The sequence below is a fragment of the Trachypithecus francoisi genome, unplaced genomic scaffold (assembly GCF_009764315.1).
Source record: "Trachypithecus francoisi isolate TF-2019V2 unplaced genomic scaffold, Tfra_2.0 Lachesis_group3, whole genome shotgun sequence".
NCBI classification, from domain to species: domain Eukaryota; kingdom Metazoa; phylum Chordata; class Mammalia; order Primates; family Cercopithecidae; genus Trachypithecus; species Trachypithecus francoisi.
In genome coordinates this window covers 90,077,150-90,099,022 of record NW_022681468.1, presented here as the reverse complement: position 1 = coordinate 90,099,022, position 21,873 = coordinate 90,077,150, and the positions used below count along the sequence as shown (strand labels likewise).

Here is a 21,873-nt window from a genome sequence, read left to right as displayed (position 1 = left end):
GCCTGCACCTTACTGAAGGAAGGACATGGTGACTGCTCAGTGTGCTCTTGGTGATCTGAACCTAGATTTTTGTTTCACGGGTAGGGGGCAGGGTTTTGGATTAAGCCCTGGCCAGACCTGGCCCAAGTTCATAGTGTCAGTAGTATAGTTCTCTTTCTCTCTCTTCTCCCACCACCCCCTTCTCTCCCCCTCCCCTTTTCTCCTTCTCCCCATCTCTCCTACTCTCCTTCCTCTCCCACTCTCCCTCCTCTCTCTGCCTTACATTCCCCCCACACACACACTGTCTCTCCCCCTACTCCCAACTTTACTTTCTCTCCGACTCACAATACACAGCTGTGTGTATGTGTGATGGCACTGTTATTTCATGTGTGTACCTTTGGGTAGCGTTGGCACATATGGGAATGCTATTATAATGCTTTCGTTGGGGGTCAGTGCTAACCGCTGCTGAGTGTGCTGCATGTTTTCTAGAAACATCCTGCCCAGCAGCATGAGACCAGAGCTCTCCACCCTGCCATTAGCTGGTGGGAGAATTTTGAGAAAGTCACCCAATTGCTCTAGTCCTCATTTAAAAAAAAAAAAAAATCTGTAAAATGGTATCACAGATGCTTATAGCTCAAGACTAGTTGATGAGAGTCTGTGACTCAAAAGGCCCTGTAGATGGGGTTCAGAGGACCTTTGGAAATGGCGTGCAAACTCTGTGTAAGTGTATTTTTTTGGAGAAAGGGCCCAGCTTTTTTATCAGACTTCCTGAGAGATTCAGAACCTAAAAAATAAACCCTGATTAATCTTGGAGGCCTCTTTTTACGCAGTATGCTTTGATTCATCTGTATCTGCATGTGGACGGGCTCTCAGATGGCCTGATGTTTCTCCTCATTCCTCTGTGTGGCGGGTGACGACTTCGGCTGCCCAGATGTTAACATCAAGTAAGCAGAAGCTCAGTCAGTGTTAGCAAAATTAAATTACTCTGCAAAAATCAATGTTAGTGAAATTAAATCACTTGATCTTGAAAGCAGCATGAAATAGCAGTTTTTCATCTTCATTGTGCTGTTTTCCCTCTAGATATCTTGCAGATTTTTTTTGGTTGCTTGTTTGGTTTTTGGCGTCCTTTTCAAGGACAAGCAGCTTTGGACAGTGCACTACCTTTTTTTTTTTTTTAGATGGAGTCTCGCTCTGTCACCCAGGCTGGAGTGCCGTGGTGTGATCTCAGCTCACTGCAACCTCTGCGCCTCCCAGGTTGAAGCGATTTTCCTGCCTCAGCCTCCCAAGTAGCTGGGATTACTGGTGCCTGCCACCACACTCGGTTAATTTTTATATTTTTAGTAGGGACAAAGTTTCATCATGTTATTCAAACTCCTGACCTCATGTGACCTGCCCGCCTTGGCCTCCCAAAGTGCTGGGATTACAGGCGTGAGTCACTGTGCCCAGCCAGTTGCACCACATTTTTTTAGATGCCGTGGTTGAGGATCCAGGGGTTTGTCATAGATTGATTAATCAGAAAGTATTAAAGTATCAGAATATATTTATTGCAGGCAGAGACCTTGCATAAAGATGACTCAGAAGGCACATTAGGTTCTTGCCATACTTTGCTGCCATCACAGATGGATATGGGTTGCCCCCTTATATAGATCCTTCAGGATGCCCCAGTGTAGAGCAGCATTGATGTTGAACAGATCCTGTCCGATGGAGAGAGACCAGCATTTCAGCTAATGGTGTGAGCGAGGGCAGGGGCCACTTCTGAGAGTGCTTACTCCCTCACACTGTCCTCATGCTGCCCTCAAGCGGTGGGCAAAGGAGGGGGGGACCCTGTGCCTTCACAGCCCTAGAAGCAGAATTCCAAAATATGGGCTCCTTTGGGTGTGGTTTGGGGGTGTCAAGGAGATGGAGCAAGTGAGGGATGAACTTTGAGGATTTATGATCATATTCATGATGATAATGACTTAAAAACATGCTTGGCTGGGCGTGGTGGCTCATGCCTATAATTCGAGCACCTTAGGAGACTAAGACAGGAGGATTTCTTGAGTCCAGGAGTTCAAGACCAGCCTGGGCAACATAGTGACACCCCATCTCTACAGAAAAATTAAAAAATTAGCCAAGCATGGTGGTGTGCACCTGTAGTCCCAGCTACTCAGGAGGCTGAGGCAGGAGGATCACTTGAGCCTAAGAGGTCAAGGCTGCAGTGAGCCTTGTCTGTGCCACTGCATTCCAACTTGGGTGACAGAGCAAGACCCTATCCCAAAACAAAAACACATGCTTGTGGTAGGAAATGAAAACAGAAGGTAAGGAGTAAACATGTCAGGCTCCTCCTCCTCTCCTCTGACTCTTCCTTCTTCCACCCTGCTTCCCAAGGGTAAGGTTTGCAGATACTCCCTATGCAAGCAAAAATGCTATTCTTAGCCGTTGTTTAAACACAGATTTGCAATTTGTGGTTTTTCTTTTTAATAAATCTTGGCTCTCTTCCTATAGCAGAATGATCTTTGTTTTTAAAATGATTTTAAGTATACAATTAATACGTGAATGTATGTTTCTTATGGAAATTAGAACAATACACAGTCACAGAGTAGAAGGTGATGGGTGATACAACTCACCCTCACCTCTTCCTGCTACTCTGAGTCTGCTTCACTCCTCAGAAGGAACTACTGGCCCATCAGCATGTCTCCTTCCAGGCATTTTTTCCATGTGTTTATGTCCACCTGCATAAGAAACTGGAGGCGGCAGGGTAGGGCGGTGTTGGTGGGTCAGGCAGAAGCAAGCCACAGAACAGTAAGGATACTTTTTCAAAAAACATTTAAAATAGCCCTGTTGTCCTGCGGCTTACATGCTCATGCATACTCACTCTTTTCTTTAAGTAAACTTTTTCTTTTAGAATAGTTTTAGATTTACAGAAAAGTTGCCGTGATAGTCCAGAGAATTCCCATGTACCTCCTAACAGCTTCCCCTCTTGTTAACATTCTCTGTCACCATGGTAATTTGCCACAACTAAGGAACCAGCATTAGTCCATGACTGTCAGTGAATTAAACTCAAGACTTTCTTTGGATTTTACCAGTTTTGCTCAATGTTCCTTTCCTGGTCCAGGATCCTGTGCAGAATAGCACATCACAGCACATTACATTTAGCTGTCTCCTTCACCTCTTCTGGTCTGTGACAGTGTCTCAGACTTTCCTTGTCCTTGGTGACTCTGACAGTTTTGAGGGACACTGGCCAGGTTTTGTGCATACTGTCCCTTAATTTGGAGTTGTCTCATGGTTTTCTTCTTCTTCTTTTTTTTTTTTGAGATGGAGTCTCACTCTTGTCTCCCAAGCTGGAGTGCAATGGCGCAACTTCGGCTAACTGCAACTTCCGCCTCCTGGGGTTCAAGCAATTCTCCTGCTTCAGCTTCCCGAGTAGCTGGGATTACAGGTGCCCACCACCATGCCCAGCTAATTTTTGTATTTTTAGTAAAGATGGGGTTTCACCATGTTGGGCAGGCTGGTCTCGAACTCCTGACCTCAGGTGATTGCCCGCCTCGGCTTCCCAAAGTGCTGGGATTACAGGTGTGAGCCACCACGCCTGGCCCATGGTTTTCTTATGGTTAGACTGGGACCATGGGTTTTTGGGAGCAAGACCGCAGACCTGAAATGCTCTCCCTTCAATCATTTGTCAGCATGACTTATCACCATTTGTTGTTAACCTTGACCACCTGGATGAGGCAGTGTATGTGTTGGGACATATATCTATTTGCCCCACTGACATGAGGATTGGATCTCTAGAAGAGGAGTCACTGGTCAGAGGTTATAGGCATTTGTAGTTTTTGGTAGCTGTTGTCCTCCAAAATGACTTGTACACATATGCCCCTCCCAAAAGTAGGTGAGTGCCTGTTGCCCCATGTCCTCACTCAAGCTTGGTGTTATTAGATTGGTAGTTTTTTGTGTGTGAATATGTGAAGTTAAAAATACTTCTTTGATTGGCCGGGCACAGAGTGGCTCATGCCTATAATCCCAGCGCTTTGGGAGTCTGAGGCGGGCAGATCACTTGAGCTCAGGAGTTCAAGATCAGCCTGGGCAACATGGTGAAACCCCATCTCTACCAAAACTACAAAAAATTAGCTGGGCATGGTGGTGCTTGCTTTTGGTCCCAGCTACTTGGGAGGCCGATGTGGGAGGATCACTTGAGCCCAGGAAGTTGAGGCTACAGTGAGCTGAGATCTTGCCACTGCACGCCAGCCTGGGTGACAGCGTGATACCCTGGCTCCAAAGAAAAAAAAGAACATTGATTGATTGAGATAGGGTCTTGCTCTGTTGTTCAGGCTGGAATGCAGTGATGTCATCATCATAGTTTACTATAGTCTTGAACTCTTGGGCTCAAGCAGTCCTGCTGCTTTGGCCTCCCAAAGCGCTGGGAGTATAGGCATGAGCCACTATGCCCAGCCAAGTTAAAAATATCTTGGTTTGCATTTCTCTAATTTTCAGAAGTGTATTTACCATACCCTGGAAACCTTAATGTAAGATGATGGTGAGATTGGACTTTCCAGTAACATTTGGAAACTCTGTTTAGTACCAAGCTCTGGTCAACAATATAAACAAAATAGGGGCCTACCCTCAAGGAATCAAAGCCATTATCTAAAAGCTATTTCCCACAATACCTATCTAAGATGTTGTGCTTGGTCATACGCCCCAGCATTTAAAAATGGAGTTAGTGAGAGTCTGTCATTTACCACCTGATACATTGGTAAGAGCTGCTTGATGGTATGGGGACATCAGTAGGCAGGATATAGACATAGCCCCCCACCCCGATGCTAGGGGCCTCACGGTGGGGTAAGCCTGGGTGGGAGGTATGAGTGGTGGAGCAGTGGGAGACCCTGGATCCTTAGACTCCAGCGTGATTGCATTTTGCCAAGGCTTTGTCCCATGTCCCTTTGTCCCGTGTTCCCTTTGCCCGTGGTGTTGCCTAGAGAGCATGGAGGGGCTGGTGGAGCATGTTCTGTGGTTCCCTAACCCAGGGCTGTGTGGTGAGAGCTGGCAGTGCCCCCTGAACCCATATGAACATCCTTGCTGTCTCCTGCTGTGCCATTCCGCAGCTATAGGCTGCTGTGCTGTGGCTCGAAGATGTATTTGGTCGTGGAAGCTGGGTCCTGGATGAGCAGAATGGAGCAGGCATAGAGATGATGTTAGCCATGGGCGAGGGAGCATTCACTTTGCCTCGGAGTAGTGCCACTTCCATGTAGGGGAGACAGGATTTACCACCCTGTTGTGGGGATTTGATACTTTGGGTTTTGTTTTCCTTTACACCTTGAGCTTTGTTCTACAGCGGGTCCCTGGGAGGACTGGTCCACAAAGCTGCTGACTGGGGCTGCTATCCAGCAGCCCTGCCTCCCGCTGCAGAGTGCAGAGGACGCTGTAGACTCGCTTGGTGGGTGCCTGGGGCTTGCTGCCTCCCTGGTGCACTGGGTACAGCGGCTTGCCTGCCTTTTTGGTCATCTCCACCTTCCAGGGATGTTTTTGTTCCCTGATCAAATGACCTCCTGTTTTGTTTGTTTTTTGAGATGGAGTCCCGCTCTGTCACCCAGGCTGGAGTGCAATGGCATGATCTCAGCTCACTGTAACTTCCGCCTCCTGGGTTCAAGTGATTCTCGTGCTTCAGCCTTCTGAGTAGCTGGGACTTCAGATGTGTGCCACCATGCCATGCTCATTTTTGTATTTTTAGTAGAGATGGGGTTTTACCATGTTGGTTAGGCTGGGCTCGAATTCCTGGCGTCAAACAGTATGCCTGCCTCAACCTCCCAAAGTGCTGGGATTGCAGGCGTGAGCCACCACCTGGCTTGACCTCCTGTCTTCTGTTTTTGCCCACTGTCAAGGGTAGACTTCTTCAAGGCTGCACTCGTGCTATCATAAAGAGGAGTAATGGGAGACATTTCTGACTTTGTCAGCATGCTGCCTGGCAGCACCTGCCTCATTTCTGGTGACCATTTGGAAATGTGTCCTTTATCTGGTACCAAGGAGCATTTACATTGATCCCTTTGCCCTTAATTGGTATACTTTTATTCCTCTGGATTTTTTTTTTTTAAAGCATAATTGTTCTTGTCTACATGATGTAACATGCTACTGACTTTTAAGCAAATTAACAGAGTTGGTGCTGGAGCGCAAGGGTGCAGGGAAACAAAATTGAAGGGTTATTAAAGGGGTGAGGCGGCTCCTCAAAGATGTCACTGCACCATTCATTCATGTGTTCCTGGCCCATGGCAGGCTCATTAATCCTCTACGACAATCCATTAGCATGCCTGTCAGCCCTTCAGAGAAGATGAGCCATAGGGAGGCTTAGGGACCCCCACTTGTACTGCTATGTGGCTCTGTGAACATCCGCAGCTTCCTGGAGTGATGTGGTTGTGGCAGCCTGACTTTCCTCATTTTTTCTTTTTGGACCTCAGCCTCCGGTGCTCCTGGGCCAGACTCAGGGTGGGGGTATGCAGGTGCCAGTGACTGACACTTGGCCCTTCACTGCCTGGTTTGCTTTAAAGGCAAAGGTTACTCATGCTTGTCTGAGCTCTCCATCTGTTTGAGAATTATATTGTTCTCAACTGGAACTTGTAAAAGAGAAAAAAAAATGTACTTCTCAATTTCCATGGAAGAATGTATAGATTTTCTGGTGGGGTGGAAACTTTCTTAGCATGAAGGGATCTTTGTGTGATCTAATCATCAGCAATGAATAAAGAATGGGTGCGCCGAGGTCAGGGAGGCCAACTTTCCTGTGGCTTTCAGGGGAAAGTTTGAACTGTGTGTAAGCAGTGTATGGAAGGAACACTAAGTGTGGAGATAATGAAGGGAATGGGATTTAATAGAAACAGGGTGTGATGAGTGGCAGTTGCCTGATGAAGTGGAAATCTTGTGTTCCAAATTTGTGAGATCCATTTCTGTCCTCTAAGGAGAATGTTGTATGTGCAGGAGGAGTTCATGTAGTTGGGTTAGATTGTGTTTTCTGTCTTTATTTTTTTTTTTCTTCCTCTCTGGGTTGTGAACAAAAACAAGAATTTGATATTCCGCAGTATAGTTAACTTGTGAAAACAGTGTATGCTTTTCCATGGAATATAAAGGCTGAAATAATAGCATTTTCCCCAGTAAGTCAGTTTTATTCCTTTACATATGGGTTATGAGATACAAAGTGAAGCTCTGTAAAGCTTTTTACAAGCTCCGTATGTTGCCTTCCTTTGACGGGTCAAGGCATTGGGGTTGACAGAGGTTTCTGTTCTCAGAGGCTTTAAAGAGGTGCCCATTCTGGTCAGATGGCTCTCAGCATGCACGATGTGTGTGAGAGAGCCCCTCTTCCATCATATGCACCTGGCTGTAGCATCCTTGTCAGCCTTAAGAGATACCTCCAAAGAGGAATTTTCTACCCCTAGAATCATGTGAGGTCATCTGAATTTAAGGCTCAGCTCTGCTCCCTAATTAACTGAGTGATCCCAGGTAGGTCATTTGGTCATTGTTAACCATCAGTTTTAGCTGCAAAACAGAACAAATAACACCCCAAAAGAGTTATCATAGTAAATCACATCAGACTTATACAATCTCAGAAATGTGCAGCTCTGCAGAAATCTTCATTATCTCTTTAGGCAGTCCAGTCTGGTTTCAAATGAATCCTACTGTCTGTTCTTACATGAAACCACAATCTCTCACCCTGTGTTGATCTAAGTTTTCTGTTTCTGTCCCCCAGCAGGGTCATAAAGAGCCTGACCAGTCCCCCTCCCTGGAGACCTTTGTGTGCTGGGTTTCTGCAGCTGTTCTCCATGAGAAGGGACTTCTGGTCCCTGCTCCCACTTGGATGTTCTTCCACTGACTTATGTGTCTTAATGTATGGAGGCAGAAACCCAGTGTTCAGGGTCTCTCCCCTGGCCCCTTACTAAGTCTCCCTTAGGTACAGTCTAAGACTGCCTGATTTTTTCTTTTTTTTTTTGGCAGCCACAACATCACATCGTCACATACAGAAATTATATCCAATTAAATCTCCTAAGTCTTTTTCACACCTCCTACATTTGTGCATTTCTTTTTTTGCACCCAAGTGTCCAAATAGCATTTATTTCCTCTCTATTGCAATTCCAATCTGTTGATCTTTTTAGCTCTTGACTCTGTCATCCAATGTATTTGCCATTGCTCCTGGAAACTTGTCATCTTTGAATTAGATAAACATTTTATCTGTGCCATCCTTCAAGTAATTGATAAAAATGTTGAAATATACAGTACTCAGAAAGAGCCCTGTGTCCTTCCACTAGAGACCTTCCTTGGTCTATTCATTAATCAGCATTTTGGAGGGTAAACTGAACATTTACTAAGCTATTCAGATGTAGTTCATATTTCTTCACCTTGTCAACAAAGAGATTTTAGCAAGGTATTGTAGACAAAGTATGTGTTCCTGGAATATACCTATTAAGAAAAAATCCGTATACCAAGAAAATTGGCACATCCCCAAAACCCAGGTTATTGTGGTTTATGATAGTTTATGGCTTCTGACCCAGGGCTTCACTTTGTAGCAGTGTTTTTCTTCTGTTTTTGCCTTTGGTTGATACCATTGCTAGAGTGCAGGTAAGAAAATGTTACTACCAGGAGGCTTGGGTGTTGGGCTATGATTGGCTGTCATCTGGAGGAGAGCGGGATTGAGCTGCTCGGGAGAAAGGTCTTCAGGTGATTTTTTTTTTTTTTTTGGGAAGCTAAGAGTTCTGGTTTTAGACATCCTCTCCTGGCTGATGATGGGATTGGCCTCCATGGGGTTGCTGTCCAGCTGGGCTGGTGGGCAGAGGTTCCTGTGGGTGTGGATGGAGAAGTCCTAAATGCCGAGGTTGCCTGGTCTTAGTAGAAATTGTGGCAGGCCTCAGCGAAGAAGTCAGGGATGCGGATTGTCCTCCGGATGCTCGGATGAGCATGCAGTGGAAAAAGTACTCATTTGGGGGAAGAGGTGAATCTGGAGGTGTTAGAGCAGAAGAGTAAATGCAGAAGTTGTAGCAGATATAAAGGCTTTGGCAAGAGTGGGAGTGATCACTGAAGGGAAGGCAGGGGCTTGCTGGGACAGACTGGAGCGGTGATCGACCTTTGTAGTAACCCTGCTGCATTTTACAAAGGAAGAACTGTGTTGAGGTACAGATGTGCCGAACACTCAGACTTAGAAAATCAGTACAATGGGTTGTAGCTTCTGCCCTTGAATCATGTCAGTTAGTGAGAACCTGCCACAGTTCAGTTGGCAGAGTGGTTGGTTGCATACAGTGTTTTAGCTCCTGCCCACTCAATACAGAGGTTGCATGCGGGCGTCCACTTGCTCTGCCACCTCTGCCTGCTTGTGGCTGTGTGCCCAGAGCCCATTTCCCTGGGGAGTCAGTGCAGCACTCCTGCGGGACCCTTCTATTTGTGTCCTGATGAATCTGACTGTGCTGGATGCAGGCCCACAGCCACACCTGGTATGGGTGGCATCTTTAAATGCCTGGCCTGTGTGTGCTGTATCTGCAGCAGAGCTGTGGCTGAACCTGCTTTCCTTCCATCTGGGTTCCCCTTCGTTCTCTGTGGTGTATGGACTGTGTGGTCTGCCCTCAGCTGTCCACTTGCACTTGTGTTAAAATGCGGCAGAACTTTCCCCCATACTTAAATTGTGGTGAAATACATATAACATAAAACTTACCATCTTTTTTTTTTATTGAGACAGGGTCTCATTCTGTCACCCAGGCTGGAGTGCAGTGGCGCGATCTCAGCTCACTGCAACCTCTGCCTCCTGGGTTCAAGCGATTCTCATGCCTCAGTCTCCTGAGTATCTGGGATTACAGGGGTGTGCCACCACGCCTGGCTAACTTGTACTGTTAGTAGAGACGGGGTTTCACCATGTTGGCCAGGCTGTTCTCGAATTCCTGGCCTCAAGTGATCCCCCAGCTTTGGCCTCCCAAAGTGCTGAGATTACAGGCATAAGCCACCACACCCGGCCTCCCTTCTTCTTCTTTTTCTTTTTTTCTTTTAAAAGAGAACGGAGTCTTGCTCTGTTGCCCAGGCTGGAGTGTTATGGTGCGATCTTGGGTCACTGCAACCTCTGTCTCCCAGGTTGAAGTGATTCTTCTGCCTCAACCTCCCCAGTAGCTGGGATTACAGGTGCCAGGCACCACGCCTGGCTAATTTTTGTATTTTTAGTAGAGATGGGTTTTCACCATGTTGACCAGGTTGGTCTTGAACTCCTGACCTCGTGATCCACCTGCCTCTGCCTCCCAAAGTGCTGGGATTACAGGCGTGAGCCACTGGGCCCGCTGTACTCCCATCTTAGCATTTTAAAGTGTACAGTTTAAGTACATTTACACTTCTCTCCAATCAGTATCTAGAACACTTTTAATCTTGAAAAACGGAAACTCTGTACCCATTAATAACTCCCATTCTCTCCTACCCCAGCCATGGGCAACCACTTTCTGCTGTCTCTGTGAGTCTGACTACTTTGAGTACCTATGAGCAGAATTGGCAGGATTTCTTCTTTTGTGACTGCCTTATTTCACTTAGCATAATGTCCTCAAGCTTCATCCAGCTTGTTGTATGTGAGAGGATTTCCTTCCTGTGCATGAACTAGAGTGATGCAGTGACTAACCTCTGGCCATGTGGTGGGTGGTTAGTGATGGAACCAAGAGGTAGCTGGTCTCTGAATACTAGCCCAGTCCTTTTCCTCTCTAGGAAAGTCCCCAGATCAGATAGAAAGCCTCAGTATTTCAGGAAGCTTCTGTTTTGACACCACATCCATGAAGAATCACACTGCAGGGTAGGGGAACAGATGAGTGGGATTTCTACACTGTTATCAGCTAGACTTAGAGAACTGGCTAATTGAAAAGAGTACAGGTCACTTAAGGAAACTGGAGCATTGTAGGGCAAAGTAAAATGCTTTTGAAATGAGGATGTGAACTGTAACTGGAGTGATGTAATGTGTTCTACAAAACGAAGCCAGTGAGAGGACAGGGGACACAGGGCTGACTTTTATTTAGGACATTTGCCTGGTTCTGAGCAGAAACTTGAAAGTCACGAGAGAGAGAGAGCGGAGAGAGAGGAGGAGCCTGGTTTTTGCAGGTGCCTGCTTAGCATGGGCCTTGTCCTAGCTTGGCTGCACCTCACGGCACCATCTTCTGGCTGTACAGTCTACCCTTCAGAGGTTTAGGGTGCTGTCTCATGCATGGTGGGTGCTAGGTGGTAGTGAGGACAGGGTGTGGGACTAGGCAGGGGCTGCCCCTCGGAAGGCCTCATGGTGAGGCGATGAGCTCTGACTCTGAGGGACTCTAGCTCCTGGTGTCCTGCTTCATCGAGAAGCCAGCCACCCATGGGAACTGTGGATAATTAGAAAGGAATAGAGGCTCTTATAAGGGTGTTTTTTGAAATATAGAGACTTAGAGAGTATTGGGCTTTGGGATATTTTAAGATCAGAAAGGCATTTGGAGTAACTGTCAGAGCAGATAAAGTTGTTTTTATGAAGATCCAGGAAAACAGTTGTTGCAAATACAGCTCTGCACCAATTCTGCGTCAATCGGTGGCTACAGATACTTTAAGTGGAGGGGACACTGGGGCTTGTGTTCCCTTTAGTCTTTGAATTAATTCCCGTTAAAGTTTCTGTGTCTTAATTGGTATGGCAGGATAGAAACATCCTACCCATCTTTGTAAGTTCTTTGCTGTATGTAGCACTCTGTTTTAACATTCTGAGCCTTCAGGACTGCCCTTTATGTGTCCATTTATTTTGTTTATGTGCATGATGTAGGTGGCTCTTGTGGCAGTAAAAAACAGCGTTCACATTCAAATTACACTTAGTTTTTAATTTCTGTTCTCAGAGTTACCTCTATAATGGTAATCCCTTACATTCTTATCATTGCCTTCAGTTATTGAATGTGTTAGGTGGCCAGGATTGCTGTCTGTGTGAAATGGGAATGTACATATACAATGTAAACACATTCTGATTGACACATGAAGATAAAGGGCTTAACATGAATTGTGTCTGTTTACACTTACACAGAAAATTCTACTGTAACAAACTGAAGTGTCAGTAGTGTTTGTTATCATAACATTGTCTTTTTCCTCCTTTTCTGATCTCTGATTTTTCTATTAGGAATGAGGCCTAAAGAAACCCATGCTCTCTCTTCTCTGAGCACAAGGAGGGTATGCTCAGACCTTGAAGGGCACAGCATGGGAGGATCATGTACTAGGGAGAGTCTGTCTCCACCCCATTTTTCTTCTGCTTTGCTTTGTTTTGTGCATAGTTTCTATGGGCTTCTTGGGGTTTTTTGAGAGAGTGAATGTCAATTTGAGAAGTAACAGGTGCACAGGCTATACCTGCACCACATTGCAGATAAGGTGGATAGGGAGAGTGGTGACAGGTGGTGGGATGGGTTATTCAGTTATTTCCTAGGGCAGTGGGTTTCACAGGGTGCTGCTTAGGCCAGCAGCATCAGCATCACCTGGTTGTGTATTAGAAACATAAATTTTGGGACCTCACCTCTTGTGTTTTAACAAGTCCTTCACGTGGTCCTGATGCATGTTGAGGACTTTCAACACTGTCCTCCTACATGCAAAGTGAAGTTGACCTCCCACACACTTTTGTCTCAGTTTGCTTTCTAGCATCTGTCCCATTGCCTTTGTTGTGCTCTCTGCCACACGGGCTGCACCCCTGGGGTTCTCCCAACTGCAACCAGGCATCAGCTCCAGCCGCCTCCCAGGGTGTGCTCCTGCCTCTGCTTGGAGCACCCTGCCCCCCACCCTTCCTGGCAAGACCCTGCTCATCTTTCAGGGTCCTCTCTGCTGAGAAGTCTTCCTGACTTCCTCTAAGATTAGGGAGTCGTGGGGCCTTGTCTTTGTGTTCCCAGGGTTCTGTCCATTGCTCTATTAAAACTTTTCTTTCATTTAATTTGCTACTTGGTAGAGGGACGGTTGCTCTGTCTTCCTTGTGCAAAATTCAGTGATACACTAATCCTCTCTTAACTTCTTAAATCATTTTGACTTTCACAGAGGGATAGTGTCTAGAGAGGGTTTTTGTTGTACTAAGTTATTGGTTCCAAAGGATTCATTTTAAGAGAAGTAAAGAACTATTATTATAGTATGCTGCTTACTGAGACAAAATCGGCTTCTCATATAAGCCTAAAGGTTTTGTTATGTTGGGTTTTACCATCAAATTAAAGATGATTGGTTCACTAATGTGTTTTACCTTCACAGTGTGCCTGTAGACCTGTAGTAGAAGAAGGCTAATTATGTTTCCCAACGTCTTTTATTTCCAACTGTAAGATAAGCCTATCCTTGTTTTTTTTTTTTTTTTTTTTTTTTTTTTTTTTTTTATTTTTATTTATTTATTTTTTTGAGACGGAGTCTCACTCTCGCCCAGGCTCACTGCAAGCTCCGCCTCCCAGGTTCACGCCATTCTCTTGCCTCAGCCTTCCGAGTGCACCACGTGTGGCTAATTTGTTTCTGTATTTTTAGTAGAGACCGGGTTTCACCACGTTAGCCAGGATGGTCTCGATCTCCTGACCTCGTGATCCGCCCGCCTCAGCCTCCCAAAGTGCTGGGATTACAGGCGTGAGCCACCGCACCCAGCCAACCTACCCTATATTTTTAAAGAAGAGTTGATCAAGTAGTTATCCATTTTAGCTAAATGGGTAACTATAACATTCTTTAATGGAACTGTTGACAGAAGGGTAATCAATGATTTTGCTAATTCATGCCACCTTCTTTTGTTGTATATTAGTAATATTTACATTGGGGCAACAAAATAGATCAGTATTTCCATTAATATTTACTTAATAACAGCTATTAAAAGTTATTATTGTTTGCAGTAACACAGAAGCACTTACCTGATTCTTATGCCAGCTTCTATAGGGTAGGTAGTGACAGCTCGTTTTGCAGGTGAGGAAGATGAGATTTAGAGGTGAGGTGTGTCTGCCTGAGGACAGGAGCTGGTAAATGGCACTCCAGGCTCATGGGAGTCACGCTGTTTTTCTTTTTCTAGGACCACAAGGTTGTGTCTAAGATATAAGTTACAACTCTCATGTAGCTCTTCCAAATACTTAGGTACACAGCTTTGGGGAGTTTTCTCAGCCAAATGCTTTTCATTAGCCCTTCTCATATTAACATTTAGGTCTTAGGGATTTATTTTCAAAATATGTATAGCTTGTATAAGCCATTCACCTAAGTTCTTGGAGCAGACATTCTGCCTCTTGATCTTTAGAAAATACCTAGGAGTATTTTGTTAACAGTGCTCATTTCAACTGAAAGGCTTCATTTTAAAATTTAATTTAATTTAATTTTTAAATTTTTTTTTGAGACAAAATCTTGCTCTGTGTCTCCCAGGCTGGAGTGCAGTGGTATGATCCTGACTCATTGCAACGTCTGCCTCCTGGGTTCAAGTGATTCTCGTGCTTCAGCCACCCAAGTAGCTGGGATTACAGGCGTGTACCACCACACCTGGCTAATTTTTGTATTTTTAGTAGAGATAGGGTTTCAAACTCTTGGCCTCAAGCAGTCTACCTGCCTTGGGCTCCCAAAGTGCAGGGACTACAGGTGTGAACCACTGCGCCTGACTTTTTAGGCTTTCTTTAAAATGGCATCTTTTGGCCAGGTGTGGTGGTAATCCCAGCACTTCTGGAGGCTGAGGCTGGAGGATTGCCTGAGCCTAGGAATTGGAGATCAGCCTGGGCAACATAGGGAGACCCTCTGTCTGCCAAAAAATTAAAAAACAAACAAAAACAAAAACAAAATAAAACCTAGGTGTTATGGTGTACCCCTGTGGTCCCAGCTACTTGGGAAGCTGAGGTGGAAGGATTGCTTGAGCCCAGGAGGTTGAGGCTGCATTGAGCCATGATTGTGCTGCAGCACTCTAGCCTGGGTGACAGAGTGAGACCATGTCTAAAAAACAATTAAATAAAATGACATCTTTGTAGAAGTGAATTTTACCCAGGTACCAAGCCCCTGTCTGTCCCTCCCAACTCCCTTCCCTGCCTCCCAGCACCCCCATCTGTTTTGGTTCTGCTGTTGCCATTCTCTGGCTTTGGGGACTTTGCTGAAGCCCCACTGTCCCCATCTTCCAGCTGTACACACCCTTCTCTCTGCTTCCCTGCTCGTCTTACTCTTTACAGGGCTGCCTGGGATCTCACATTCCTAAAGTTTTTGGGTTTGTTTTTGGATCATGCCAATATCAGTTGTTTTGAGAAGGGAGAAAGGGTATTTTGCATTTTCCCTTTAATCATCAGTGAGTAGCCACAAAGGGTGTGTCTTTCCCTCCTGTGCTGTGTTTACTATGTACTCCCTCGGTGCATGAATTATTTCATGGCACCAGTGGAGCATGTTTTATTCTCTTTCCTGTTTGTGGCTTGCACATCCTGAATGCTGCTATCATTCATGGTCCAGCTTGGTTTTCTTTTTCACTGTTTCTATCACAAAACATCCTGAAGACCAATGGTATCAGTCATAGGATCCAAAACAGCTGGTTCCTAGGCCCTGCCTCATGCTCTGTGGCTTGGGCGTGTCTTTTCTTCCAGAGTAAGTAGGTAACTTCTTCCTGCCTTTTTTCTCTTTTCTTCTGTAAATGGGAGGAAAAGTGTTGAGTATGGAGACCGCCCTTTCATTTGAAGGAAATTCACAGTTCCAACTCTGTAGCGTGGCCTCTGTTAACTAGTGGTCAATAGTGGCTGTGAAAGGGGGGCCAGATAGCAGTGAAGCAGATGCGTTCCTCCTGTCTGCAGTTTGATTGCAGTATGAAGTTCAGCTTGCTTCAGTCTATATCTTCGTGTTCTTTCACTAGGTACTGAATTTTGTGATCTGTTGGAAATAACAAGTAAATAGATGCCTAACACTTTATACAGATTGAGCATCTTAATCCAAAAATCCAAAATCCAAAATGCTCCAAAAGTTTCAGCTTTTGGAGCACTGACATGACACCACAAGTGGAAGATTCCACACCTCATGTGACGGGTCACAGTCAAAACTCAGGCGCACGACCCACAGTTAATTTAGTGTCCCCAAGGGAAAAAAGACCCTCCTGGCTCCCTTCAGATGTGATGTGTCTTTTCCACACATGCTTTGATTCCCTCAAACACGTCCACAAAGGGTAATAAAATGGTTCATTGTACACAAACATTGTTTCATGCACAAGATTATTAAAAATATTATATAAAATGAGCTTTTAGAGAAGTGAGAAGAGAAATGAGAGGTAGGGGAGGGAGGGAGGAGTTGGGGGACAGTTGGGGGAATAGTTGAAGGTAAGGTGTTTAGGCCGAGCTCTGAGGAGGTGACGCTTGAGTAGAGACTCACATGGTGAGAGAATGGGGCAATCTCCTGAAGGAGCAGAAGCACTGTGGGCAGCAGGGTATGAGCAGAGGAGGAGTTCAGTGTGTTGGAGTTTGGCGACTCCTGTGGAGTCTTGTGGGATGGTGTTAGGACAGGGATGGACCATGGGGAGGCTGGATCATGGGGAATATGTTGCTTTAGGCCAAGCTGGAGATGATGGTGGCTCAGATCAGAGCTAAAGTAGTGGAGACACACAGACACTGAATGAATGATGAAGTTCACTCATTCTGCATGTGTCCCATGTGATGCATCCACTGCACACCAAGTACTGTTCTAGGCACTGGGGATATAATAGTGAACCAACTGGAGCTGCCATTGTGTTGGTAGTGATGAGAGAGACCATGAGAAGAAAGGCGAGAGCCATGTCCTGTAGAGAGTGGTGTAGCCTGGGAGGGAAGTGTGTGGGGTTGTCGAGGAAGAGTGTGCTGCTCAGGGAGGAATGAGGTGGGACGGCATTATGGGAAGAGCAACCAAGATTCTCATAGGCTTGGGAGCTTGAACCCTGAGGTCTATTGCTGGACTAAATATGTGAGGTGTGAGAGGAGAGAAGAATCAGGAATGACTCTTTGATTTTTAACATGAGCAACTCAGAGAATGAGAGTGCTACAGTTTAGAAGCTTGGAAGGTGGATTTTGTCGGGGAATGAATGAGTTATTAGACACCTCAGTGGATATACTCAGATGAATATATACATTAGAGCTCAGAAGAGTCTGGACCAGTGACATGAATTTGATCATCATCTAGAGTATGAGTGGCACAGGAAGCCACTTGTGTGGATGAGGTGACAGAGGAAAAGGTTGAGGACAGCAACCAACATTTAGAGGTAAGGTAGAAGGCAGAGCAGTGTGGAATCAGGGAAGCCGAGAGCTTCCCTCAGCATAGTGGCACGAAGCTTGGACACCACCTCTTGTCTGTCCTGCTTAATTCCATTCACATCTAGAGTAGACTTGCTGTGTGCACACCGCTGACCACCTGCCTCGTGTGACAATTGTTCCTCATGGATCTTAGCCCCTTGCCTTTACCATGAGCCTCCTCAGAGGTCAGGGCACTGCCTGTTGGCATTTCTCATGGTGTCATACACGTTGGGTGCTTCCCAAATTAATTACATCCATCAAAAAACTTCACTCTATCTGAGAAGCTTTAATAGTGGACTTGGGGATTATTAAATCCTAAAAAAGATTATAACAAAAAGTTTTCTTGGTGTGTGTCTGTGTCTAGAATTGAGAAAATAAGTCATCCAGTATTGAGGCCATTTTATGAAAAGCCTTTAAAATCTGCAAACGCATTGGCCCAGCAGTTCTACTTCTAGGGATTTATCCTAAGAAAATAGTCTTGGGTATCTGCCAAGAATGTTCACTGGAGTGTTGTTTATAATGTGCGAAACAGGAGCTAACCTAAATGTCCAACAATAAGGGATTGGTTAAAAAAAAAAAAAAAAAAAGCCTCATGGTGTGTATTCATACTCAGGAATTACTGTCCCCTTAAAATGACGATGTAGAAGGACATGTATTGACTTAGTAGAATATTAAGTGAAGGAAGTGTGTTTACAAATGTCATATTTTTGTCTGATTTCACTTTCGTTTATAGAGAGTGGATAATTGGCATAGTGTTAACATTGTTTATCTTGGAATGTTGAGATCATTGATGATTTTTACTGTTTTTTTTTTTTTTATTGTTGTTATTACCTCTAAACTCTCTGTAGGAAGCATGCTTTCTTGATCAATAAAACAAAGTTGGAATTTATGCTTCTTTTATTCATTAAAAAACCATGTTTTTAATCTTAGGTTATCCTTTATGTCTACATTAATGCAGATATGGGGAGAACACAGTCTACCCGGCTCATGTCGAATGGTAGTGGGAAGCATGGAAGCATGCGTTTTGGAGTCCCCACTTTCCAGGTCACAGTGACAGTTTTCCAGTATAGAGCAGACTGATTGCCCTGTACCCTTCAGGCAGGGTGCAGTAGTAAGTTATTGATAGTTGGCTGCTGAGCTGTTGCTCAGGCGTTGGCAACTGACACTCTGCAGAAGGGACCAGGAGTGTGCAGTGGTGGAGTCGGGCTGGCCTGGGTTGCAGATTTAACTTTCGCCTGTCCCTCTGTGTGCCCCTGGGCTGTAAGTTTTAGTTTGCAAGGTTGACAGGGATGGCCTCTCCCATAGTCAGTTGGTGTGTGCTGCACAGTCTGGCCCGCTAACTAGTTAGCCACCTAGACTGTCAGTCTGCAACCCAAAGCTCTGCCTTGAACAATTGAACCTTATTTCTTTTTCTTTTTTTTTTTGAGACGGAGCCTCGTTCTGTCGCCCAGGCTGGAATGCAGTGGCGCAATCTCAGCTCACTGCAAGCTCCGCCTCCCGGGTTCACACCATTCTCCTGCCTCAGCCTCCCGAGTAGCTGGGACTACAGGTGCCCGCCACCACACCCGGCTAATTTTTTGTATTTTTGGTAGAGATGGGGTTTCACTGTGTTAGCCAGGATGGTCTCAATCTCCTGACCTTGTGATCCGCCCACCTCGGCCTCCCAAAGTGCTGGGATTACAGGCGTGAGCTACCACGCCCGGCCGAACCTTATTTCTTTAATAATAATACAAGATTCCTAAAAACCAACTGTATTATTGTTTGAAAAATAGTTTTAAAAATTATTTCCTTTTAACTGAGACGTTTACCCTCTTGTCTCCCTTCAGTCTGTGGGCCGGGCATTGACATCCGCAACGACTATCAGCAGCTGAAGCGCCTGGAGAACTGCACGGTGATCGAGGGCTACCTTCACATCCTGCTCATCTCCAAGGCCGAGGACTACCGCAGCTACCGCTTCCCCAAGCTCACGGTCATCACCGAGTACTTGCTTTTGTTCCGAGTGGCTGGCCTAGAGAGCCTCGGAGACCTGTTCCCCAACCTCACGGTAATCCGCGGCTGGAAACTCTTCTACAACTACGCCCTGGTCATCTTTGAGATGACCAATCTCAAGGATATTGGGCTTTACAACCTGAGGAACATTACTCGGGGGGCCATCAGGATTGAGAAAAATGCTGACCTCTGTTACCTCTCCACTGTGGACTGGTCCCTGATCCTGGATGCAGTGTCCAATAACTACATTGTGGGGAATAAGCCCCCAAAGGAATGTGGGGACCTGTGTCCAGGTACCATGGAGGAGAAGCCGATGTGCGAGAAGACCACCATCAACAATGAATACAACTACCGCTGCTGGACCACAAACCGCTGCCAGAAAAGTAAGAACGATGCTGACTGCTGCTTTCTCTCTGCTTCTCTCTCTTCTCTCCTTCTCCTCCTTGACCTCCCTTCTCTTCTGAATGCACGAGTTCCACTGGGCAGGGTGCAGTCATGTTGCATTTAGGACGTGGCACGCCTGCTGTGCGGAAGTGGTTCCCAGCAGGGGTCTTGGTTGGCTTTCCTTTGCATCTGGGACTCTTGGATTGCGGGACTGTGGCATGGCTGGAGGCCATCATGGCTGCTGTCAAGACTATTCAGATCACATGTTAGAAATAATCCACCACACTCCTGGGCTAGAAACTTGCTGACCTTCAGCTTTGAATTCCTGATGAGAAAAGGTGACCTGGTGTGCTTGGAAGTCCCTGAGCCTTGGCAGCTGGGGGCTGCTTATGTGTCAGCTCTTTCATCCTTTGTGCAAAGTGATATTTTTTGTTCTGCATGACTTCCTTAGTTTGAATGGACTTGGAATATGGGTAACTAAAGGGAAAGTAAAGCACTCACTCATATCCTGTGAAAGCAATCCTTGGGTCCTAGTGATGATGTTATGATGCTCAGGTGTCCTGGTTATGGCAGAGCACCTGGCCCAGGTGGGAGACCTCTGGACCCATTTCCACAAGTCCCAGGTTCAAGCTGTACCTGCAGTTAGCTGTGTAGCAGGGTGCATTTTTAAATCTCTGGGATTCTGTTTTCGTTCTTTTATACCTGTTTACTAAACAGTTGTGAAAATCTTAAGAATTCACAAGTGAAGGAAGTTTGGAAAGTGTTTACTGCTCTGGGGGTCAGATAGTGGTATTTTGAAGTTCTTGTATATTTATCTGCAATATGCTTATTTTCCCTTGAGAATAACTGAGTTCTTGCCTTCATGTGATCAATTCCTTGAGAGCCAGGCTGTTTGGTATTAAAATGTGACTCTGAGCCTTCACCTTACTGCATTCAGCAATATTTACATATATTGGCTAGGAAGCTTTTCCTCACTAGTTGGAAGTCAATGTGTTAGCTATAAATAGCTATTATTTAAGTGTTGGCCTTGCATAATAGTTAAATATGCAAGGAACCCATGTTCTCCAGTTATGAAGAGCCAAGAAACCCCAAATTGTTAGACTTGCCTAAAATAAATAAAAGGTGAGACCCCACGGAGGTGAAGTGTGTAAAATAAATAAAGGCCAGACCTCAGAGGTAGCCCTTACTTCAGTTCCCCTTCAGCCAGGCCTGAGGAAGGAAAAGGATCTGTGTACCCTGATCTGCCACACACTTTTATACTCTGCAGAATTGGATCAGTGTGTATGTGAACATTGATTAGTAAGGGCAGGCGTCCCACTGGCTGCAGCCAGTACCTCGTAGAGCTCTGAGAATGCGGTCAGACCACTTTAAGGTTGGCCAGAGTTGAAGGGAGATCTTACGGTAAAGTCACTTGTGTGGTTGATTAAAACTGCCTTATCATTAAGTTACCCACTGGTTTGAGAAAACAACAAAATAATGTTTTTTAAATAACCTTGACATTTAAAACTTTTATCTGAAAAGTAAAAGGTGTTATCAAGGGAGACAGCATGGAGTAGAAGACAGATGTTGAACGTAGTGATGAGGGCCAGGAATGAGCTTGGATGAGCCAGTCCCTCTGGGCTGTAGTTGGGCTTTTATAGACTATTTCTAGGGCAGTCGGTACATCCCTTAGCGGTGATCATATATGGGCATGAGGATGTTTTGAAAACTCATAAGCTCTTTACAGAAGGGACGTGCCGTATGAAACGTCATTAAGTGGGGAGTTGTTCAGGAGCTAGGTAGGTAGTTACTTTGGTCTTGCCATGGGTTTTCGGCTGTTTCTGATCAGCTACTTATTGAAGACCCCTGGGATAGGGGTGAGGCCTGCATTCTGGATCCAAGTCTAAGAGGGGCAACTAGAAATTAGCAAGTTATTTAAATTGCCTGGGCTTCGGTTTCTTCATATGTGGAATGGGGTAAGGCCTGCCTTCCTCATAGGGCTGTTGGAAGATGAAAAGGAGAAAGGAGAAGCACCATGGAAAGGTAATGATGGTTAGAAGTTGGGCTCTGCTGGTGACAGACAGAGCCTTGATAACACCTGTTGGTTGGTCACCTGCTTCCCCAAAGGCCATGTCCTGCAGCCTTCTTGACCATCCCAGCCCTGCTGATGTTCGTTGTGATTTCACAATGGAGTACTTACATAAAATTCATAACTGCTTTCAGGGCAATTTACTTCCCTTCCCCTTGTCCTGAAAACTCAGGCATGGGCATATTTCTTGGAGATTTTCTAGTTGAATCAGAACTTTTCTTGGTTTGCATAGATTCCATTTAGACCTGCATTGTCCAGTGTGGTAGCGGCTTATTGAGTAAGCCACATGGC

General features: G+C 45.5%; 1 protein-coding gene across 2 annotated transcripts in view; it reads left to right on the top strand.

Moving 5' to 3' along the window:
- The window catches only part of IGF1R (insulin like growth factor 1 receptor), a 318,275-nt gene that overhangs the window by 39,625 nt on the left and 256,777 nt on the right, over positions 1-21,873 (top strand). For both annotated transcript variants that reach the window (XM_033188875.1, XM_033188876.1), the window contains exon 2: positions 18,968-19,513. In XM_033188875.1, coding sequence (XP_033044766.1) covers positions 18,968-19,513 — 546 coding nt within the window. The remainder of the gene's footprint in view (positions 1-18,967; positions 19,514-21,873) is intronic.